This window comes from Ostrinia nubilalis, chromosome 23 (assembly GCF_963855985.1).
Source record: "Ostrinia nubilalis chromosome 23, ilOstNubi1.1, whole genome shotgun sequence".
NCBI lineage: Eukaryota > Metazoa > Arthropoda > Insecta > Lepidoptera > Crambidae > Ostrinia > Ostrinia nubilalis.
This window is the reverse complement of record NC_087110.1, coordinates 9,108,089-9,116,251: the sequence shown is the minus strand read 5'-3', so window position 1 is coordinate 9,116,251 and position 8,163 is coordinate 9,108,089. Positions and strand designations below refer to the sequence as shown.

Sequence of the window (8,163 nt, the reverse complement as noted above, 5' to 3'; positions counted from 1 at the left end):
GTGAGCAGCCCTATCGCATGTTGTCATACGGTGACGTACCGCGGGGCTGTTGACATTTATTTCAAAAATATGGCCGAGTTGGAATACTGTATAGATAGTATTACCGTGACAGCGTTGCCAGTTTTTTTTTTTTTGCCAAGTCGGGACTTTGGTACTTTTTGAGTGAAAATAGCGGGATTCTTCTGTCAGAAGCGGGACATAGTAAAAAAACGTATTATAATCAAAGGTTTTCAAATATTTATCTTTTTATTTGACTTAAAATTACGTTTACGTGACAATAGATAGCAAAAGTAGCCATACAAAATGTATTTTAACAAAAAAAAAAAATATTTTAAATCAGATTTAGTACGTACGCCACGTACGGTCGAGTTCTCTCCGAAAAGCGGGACCGAGCCTGTCCCGCGCGGGACATTTAAATTTAATTTAAAAATCGGGACGTCCCGCCAAAATCGGGACGTCTGGCAACGCTGTACGAGTATTACCTATAGCTTAAACAAATGCTATTTAACGAAACATAATACACGAGTAGTTAATTACATAACTAACTTAAAATATTTCCGTAAGTTCATTAACATTAAATCATTAAATAAAATAAGCCAAGCCAAATAAATAAATTGAAAATGTGTACCTATACAAAGCCGTAATATTTACTTCAATCTCACATTACAAAATTCTATTCTATTCACAGATTTCAATGTTATCACAGAAAATACATTGGTGTATTTTCCATTCATTGAGTGAAATCGCTTGGTTCAAAAGTTTCCTGTTTCATGAGTTCCCGATTTTATTTTTGCTTATTTATGAACAAAACAGTCAACTAGGTAATGCGACCTAATCGAACGAAACGTTTCGTTTCGAAAGCTTAAACGAATGTCACATTGTCTAGTCAATTTTCCGAGAGAGACATAAACGGGAGCTAGCGTCCTGATAATGAAAGTCATATAACATTATTTGTGTCTCGTATCCTTTTAATATTATGAATCATCCTCACATTTTATTATTCACCTAACGTTTTCCCATAACTGTAGCGAGAAACGAACCATAATGTTACACAAAAATAAAATAAAAAAAGCATTTTAAGGCCAAAACCAGTCATGTGGAACGGAGGGCCTGCATGTCCCACGCACACAGGCAACTCAGCTGATTTACATCTTGATGAAGCACCACGCCAAAATAAACTCTATCTTGTTGCACAAAGAATCGGCTTTCAAACAGATACGAAGTGGTTTTTAACCTGGTACCGCCGTTCAAGAGAAAATGTGCTTTATTTGTATCGAGGTACAGTCTGTAACAGAATGGCGCCAAAGTTATGGTGTATTTTATTAGTTTCGTGTGTGCGTGAGCTTACCTGTGGAATTTGTGCGTGTTTTTAAAAATGGCCGACTCAGATTATAATAATAAATTAGTGTTTATGTCATCGGCATTATTTTTATATTCACACGGATATTTTGGAATTACTCTGTCTTAGTGAAGTTTATTGTAATAGCCTTTAAAAGTTACTTTTGCACTCAGCCATGCAAATGAGCCTGTAAAGATTTCAAAAAATTCAAAGCTTTTATAAGTTTAAGTGTTAATGGGGTGATTTTCCGTATGTTTTAAACTCTAAAAGCTCTGTTATTCTGTTTTAATATAAACCTGTAACGGTAGAGCCTGTCCTACTTAGATATTGAAGCATTTATAATTTAAGACCTACCTAAGGAACCTTTTTACACTTTAATTTTCTGTCACACTCTAACTGTAATATAAAACTAATACATAAATTACTATCATGAATGAAACTCCTGAAACAACGTCATGAAACTTAATTAAGTGCGTATTTGCTTCAGCTCTACATTCATTGGTATAATTCTAAAATAAAGGAGTCTTTATCTTTTTTCTTAGCAAAGGTTTTGAAACTTTACGTTACGATACGATAAATTACCAAAACTTTATTTCCAAAAGTTACCCGACTCTACCGAAAACGAGAAAAACTTAAAACTTTTGCCACACGATGAAAAATGCACGCGCATTCAACTAACAACCAGTTTTCACAAAAATAACTATTGCATTCTCACTCTAGTCCTAAACTAGCCGACTCGTCCCAAACGGGCCGCGTTCCATTCTGGAACACGTTTCAATTCGAAATTCATATTTGGAACGTTCGCTACCGGTCGCCCTTGTAATAGTTGGCCGGTGTTATCAAACGGCCAGTATTTCTCGACCTCTGGCGGCACAAAGAAGTTTGTATTTCCGACCTTACTGGATAAGATATAAGGATGAGCTCGTGAGGTGACAGGGGCTTTCCCAAAATGGCGGTAAGTCGTCGGCAAGTGCAGCGCGAACGAAAATATACGACGCTGAGTTGTTTTGCCGCCTTATCACTCGGGCCAAAGGTTAAACAGACGGCGGAGAGTTCATGATGTGCCTATACTCCTTTGATCTCTGCGAGCAAGGCGCGAGATAACAGTGATGATGAGTGAGAGACGTTTCAAACGTTCTATTGACAGTATTATTACCTAATGAACCTACATATTGTTGAATTTTATACCTATTTAAATAGGACAAAGATAATAAACACTCATTAGGAATAATAATTAGAATATCGTAAAAAAAATACATTTTAAGGCTCTACATTGTGCATAGGAAATAATTGAATTTTATCGAATGTTTGATATGCATTATGTAGGTATTAGGTAGCTACTGCTGATTACTGATTAGTTATCATTAGCAAAATGATAGAATTACCGTTATTGATAAAGATTAAAGTAATAGCGAAATGAAGAAATATGTTGACGTCTGCTGTATAAAAAGGCCATTACTTAAAATTGGGGAATAAAATAATTTAAGTCGATTTATTTAACGTTATCGACTTTTCAGAAACTATATTTCATTAGGGAAATAATTTTGTAGCGACACAAAAAGATGTCGTTTTGATTATATTATGAACGAAAGCGAATTTAATTCGAATCTCAAAAAGATAAAAATGCGTAGTCAGGCCAGTCTGCGCGTTGTCTAGTCTATATCGCGGGCGAGGGCCGCGCGGGGCGGAGGCGGGCTCTCAGTCCGCCAACTTAAAAATGCCGCTCCGCAGAGCCTCCGAATCGATACCGCGCGCGTCACGTGCCGCGAGCGCGACCAATCGCCGCCGCCCCCCGCGGGGCGCTCCGCGGCCCTCAGTGCACGCCAGACCGCCGCGCGAGACGGACGCACGCCGCGCGCCGCAACCACACGAAACCGGTCCGATGCGTGACATGTTATAGTGCGATGAGTGCGTGGACGGAGGACGCGCTCTCGTGGCGCGACGAGCGGCTCAGCCTGACCGAGCTGCCGAGCACGGCGCGCAGGAAACAGCGCAGCGCGCCCTACCGCCTGCACCGGCCGCATCTGCCCGCGCCGCACGTGCCCGAGCCGCCGCCGGAGCCGCAGGGCACCCACATCTCCCGGCTCTACCCCGAGCTGCTGGCCTTAATCTTCGAGCGGCTGCCGGTCCGAGACCGCGGCCGCGCTGCACAAGTCTGCCGCGCGTGGAGAGATGCCGCCGACAGGAGATCCGTCTGGAGAGGAGTCGAGGCGGCGCTGCATCTGCGGAGACCGGCGCCGGTGCTGTTCGCGTCGCTCGCCAGGCGAGGAGTGCGCAAGCTGCAGGTGCTCTCCCTCCGGAGGGGCCTCCGGGACGCGGTCGCGGCGCTTCCCGGACTGGAGTCGTTGTCGCTCAGTGGATGCTACAGTGTCACCGATGCGGCTCTCGCCAGTGCGTTCGCGGCGGAGCTGCCGGCTCTAAAAAGACTAGACTTATCGTTGTGTAAACAAGTTACGGATTCCTCGCTCGGTAGAATAGCGCAGTCGCTCAAAAACTTGGAGGAACTCGAGTTGGGAGGTTGTTGCAATATCACAGACACTGGACTGTTGTTAATAGCGTGGGGGTTGAAAAAACTTCGTCGATTAAACTTGAGGTCGTGTTGGCACGTGAATGATGCGGGGATAGCGCACCTCTGCGGCGGAGGTGAGGCGAGAGGGACGCCGGACCTGGAGCATTTGGGTCTGCAGGACTGCCAAAGGCTAACGGACGAGGCATTGAAGCACGCCGCGACGGGTCTTCCAAATTTGAAATCCATCAACCTCTCCTTCTGCGTCGTGACGGACGCGGGCCTGAGGCACCTGGCTCGGCTGCCGCACTTAGAGGATGTCAATTTGCGAGCGTGCGACGGGGTGTCGGACGCGGGGGTGGCGCACCTGGCGGAGAGCGGGCGACTCAGGGCGCTGGACGTGTCGTTCTGTGATAAGGTGGGCGACGAGGCGCTGTCGCACGCCACGCTGGGGCTGTCGGGCCTGCGCTCGCTGTCGCTGAGCGCGTGCCGGCTGACGGACGAGGGGCTGGAGCGCGTGGCGCGGCTGTCGCAGCTGGAGACGCTGAACATCGGGCAGTGCACGCGCGTGACGGACCGCGGACTGCGCGCGCTGGGCGACGGGCTGCTCAACCTGAAGGCCATCGACCTGTACGGCTGCACGTGCATCACGCCGCAGGGCCTGGACCACATCGTCAAGCTGCCGCGCCTCAGCGTGCTCAACCTCGGCCTGTGGCATGTGCGGTGACCACGCTCGCGCTAGTGTAGTGCTGTGTGAGTGCGACGGCCGTCCGTGAGGAGCCGCCAAGGTTGTATACTGGACTGTGGATAAAGAATTAACCAATTTTATGACATTATCGAATTAATTGTTAGGAAGTGGGGTCGCTTTCTTTTACGTGTTTCTGTTTTGGCCAGTTCCGTTGACGTTGTGTTTGTATTAAGTTTGTACTTTATAGTTCAAAATTCGGTTACGTTTCGTTTGTTTCTGAAGAAAGTCGCCCCAGCGCCTAGTCGTGATATTGAGCCAGATCTTCTTGAAGACGCCATTTATTGTAGTGTACTTGAAATGATAATAATTTGTTTACTCGCTCCATAATGCGATGACGCAAACGGCGAGCCGTCTGACTATGCAAGTGTTACTAATTCAGGAAGATCTGGTTGTTCAATATAATTGCTCCATTAGTTAGATAGACATTTAGCCATTCTTCAAATTAAAATTGTTATGGTTCGACCTTACGCACAACTAGGGAACTAACAACGTTGCTATATTAGGTTATTTCAATTGTTTTTGTGGCAAATGTTTGGGAGATAAACTGTACATTTCGTATTTACTAAACAAAGGCTCTGTATGAGTAATAAAATACGTAATATAATAGGGACGAATACCGTTAATGCTTCTTGTAAAGGGAAAAAGCGGCTTATCTTGAACTGTCGTAAAACCACTATCGTATTTTGTAAGGAAATTTTACCGTTATCCCTACAGCTTTTTATAAATTCAAAGCATGGGATTAAACAATAGTGTACAGAGAACAATACAATCACTATTCAAAAGACCAATAAGGTTTTCTTTACTTGGTAAATAATACTCAATTATGTTATAACGGATTTTTATAAATAAAAGGGAAATCCGGGTAGTTTGAAAGATAAAGAAGTATATTTTTTTAAAACAAGCGGATTTATGATATTAATTAAGTTACTAGCTATCCAGAGAGCAAAATTTTTCCTACTGCAATAATTTCTGCTATTCCGCCTCCAACAGATTATTATATAAAGACGTACATTATTCGTATAAATAAATGTGACGCAATATAAAGCTGACGTTGATTTATTCGACCCATTTATTATCTTAGCACTGTATATAATCAACGATTTTCTCGTAATAAATTACAACAAATGCCTTGACACACTTGCGTCCGGACAAAACTTGGAAAGTTAGAGATACCAACGTTTTGCCGTGCTACATTAGCTGTGCAACGAGGAAAGCAACTGTAAGTTTAAGTTATAAAATGTCTTCCAAGTATATAAAAATTACTACCAAACGAAAACTGAAATGTAGAATATTCAAATGATACTTAAACATTGTTGGTACGCGTATAAGTCCATTTGCCATAAGTTTAGACAATTATTATATTGATAATCATAAATTGCTTAGTAATTATAAAATAAGTTTTACTGCTATTGTAATTTGACAGTATCCTTTTTGTGGATCTAAAAATGTATTTCTTGCACAAGTTGTTACTGAAAACGAAAAAAACCGAATCAGAACAAGTTGAGTTGAACTAAACATGAACGTTGATGGTAAATTCGCGTAACTCAAAAGATTTCGCTTTTTTTAGATTTGTTTTTCTATTGTGTCCGCTAAAACGCGTGTCGCCGTGCGAAGTAAATTCCAAAATATAATCCAAATGTACTTCCATTTTATTAGAAAGTAGAACTTATTTGTTTGAAAAAGAAACTGTATACTCGAATCCAATTGTTGATTGAATTTGCTTTAGGAAATTGTCTTGGCTTATGAATGTTTTCCTTTTACCAACTTATTAAACTTTTTGATACATTTACATTTATAAATTATCTCCCAAAGTCCACGATCTCGTTCATACGTAATTTTTGATATTATTATAAGTTATTAACTTCAATTATTGTGATGTCTGCGTAAGGTCGAATTAGTAACAAGGAATACGTTGTATACTTCATCGATACGTTGTTTTTGTACAAACAAATGTAATATAGGAGAAATGTATTAAAAGTCATGGTTTAAGTTACAAATTATTCTGGACATTTTATTTTTCTCCTTGGAATATTACCTGAGATACTTGGAACCGTTTAAGAAGATGTTTACGAGTACAAGAGAAACAAGAAATAAAGCTGGAGTTAGCATCGGATAAAGTTAGACAACAAAAGTTAACTCTTCGCGGTGAAGGTCTCGTCGACTTGAATAGCATTGTCTAACTTAGATCAACCTACAATATTAATGCTCGTAAGCATTTTGTAAATAATCTACGAGTAACATACAATACAAATTCATCATCTGGTTTTATCCAAAATCAGCAGGAACTCTACAGAAGAACACTAGAAGTGTCTAAGAAAAGCTGAAAAGAAATCAAAATCAAAATCAAAAATCAAAAAAAAAATCTACATAAGGCGAACTTAATGCACTAAAGCTTAAAATTGACGATGACATATTGAAAGAAGTGCAATAATAATAAATTGACAATATTTTTGAATAGATGCAAATTCCTTTAAATAAAATTAAATGATGAAATACATAATATTACAATATTAAATGGATTATCTGCTGTTTTATATTATATTATTTAATTCGATAATTCGTATAATTTCTGTCGAATCAAGTCAATGAAAAATAAAGGAATATTCAATCCTAAAAATAATACTGTGTCGAAAACATTTTGCAATACAACTTTCCATCTACAATCGTACTGAAAGAAACATAGAATCAGAATCTTTATTTGCGTAAAAACATGGTACTCGTATATGAAGATGTTACAATAATGATAAACAAAGCACTCTATGTGAAACAGGGCATTATTTTATTCCAAGTGATGAATGGACAAACCAGAGCAATGCTTCTAAATTATTGGGTGCCGTTTGAACCAGTATCAATGAGCAAGACAATAAAATATATTGGCCTCAATGCGACAACGATAAAGCTGTGTTTCTTACGTGTTGATAAATTATAACAGATATTGAAAGAAATAGATACAGCTACCCAAATTATCAAACTTCCGAACTAGCAAATCATTAAATTCTTACATCATTATTATACCGGTTCTATAATATCTATTCTAGTAGGTAAAAGTTGATGGTCATTTAAAATCTGCGCTATGTAGACTTAGAAACAACTTCCATTCTACTATAGTTGTCTTTTGTAGGAGAGAATCATCTGGCATTCCTGATTAACATTTTTTTTTTAAATAATATTTTGAAGGCATTCCATTGAAGGAAATTAATTTTCAAGGAATGACTACGACAATGTACTCGACATTGTCCTAACAGTTCAAAAACAAACCATTGTTATGACTTGACGAAATACAATGGGAAAATTATTCTGGTAATAATAAAACCAGTGGATATTTTATCTGCATGAAAAAACCACATAGGTCTTGATGACGTTTTAGGATATTACAAACATTTCCTAAAAGTGTTTTAACTATTATTTTCTGACCTCAGGTTGACACTGTAAGTTGTTTTGTTCGTGCATAATTGGGTATTTTGATAAAATATTATTGCAACTTACTTCAATCACACAAATTTAACCTCTCAGCTGTGGCTGGATGTGTGGTTTTGTATAAAAAAAGTTTAGATAAGCCTATGTGCTATA

The 8,163-nt window shown here is 39.8% G+C and overlaps 1 protein-coding gene across 1 annotated transcript; it reads left to right on the top strand.

Annotated features, from left to right (window-relative positions):
- Nucleotides 1–3,071: 3,071 nt before the first annotated feature.
- On the top strand, nt 3,072–6,593 carry LOC135083399 (F-box/LRR-repeat protein 14). The gene has a single exon (XM_063978138.1). The coding sequence runs from the start codon at nt 3,244–3,246 to the stop codon at nt 4,570–4,572; it is 1,329 nt and encodes a 442-aa protein (XP_063834208.1). The 5' UTR covers nt 3,072–3,243; the 3' UTR covers nt 4,573–6,593.
- Nucleotides 6,594–8,163: the final 1,570 nt, after the last annotated feature.

Bases quoted from the DNA above. Each gene is read 5' to 3' on its own strand.
- LOC135083399 (XM_063978138.1), top strand. From the start codon at position 3,244: ATGAGTGCGTGGACGGAGGACGCGCTCTCGTGGCGCGACGAGCGGCTC.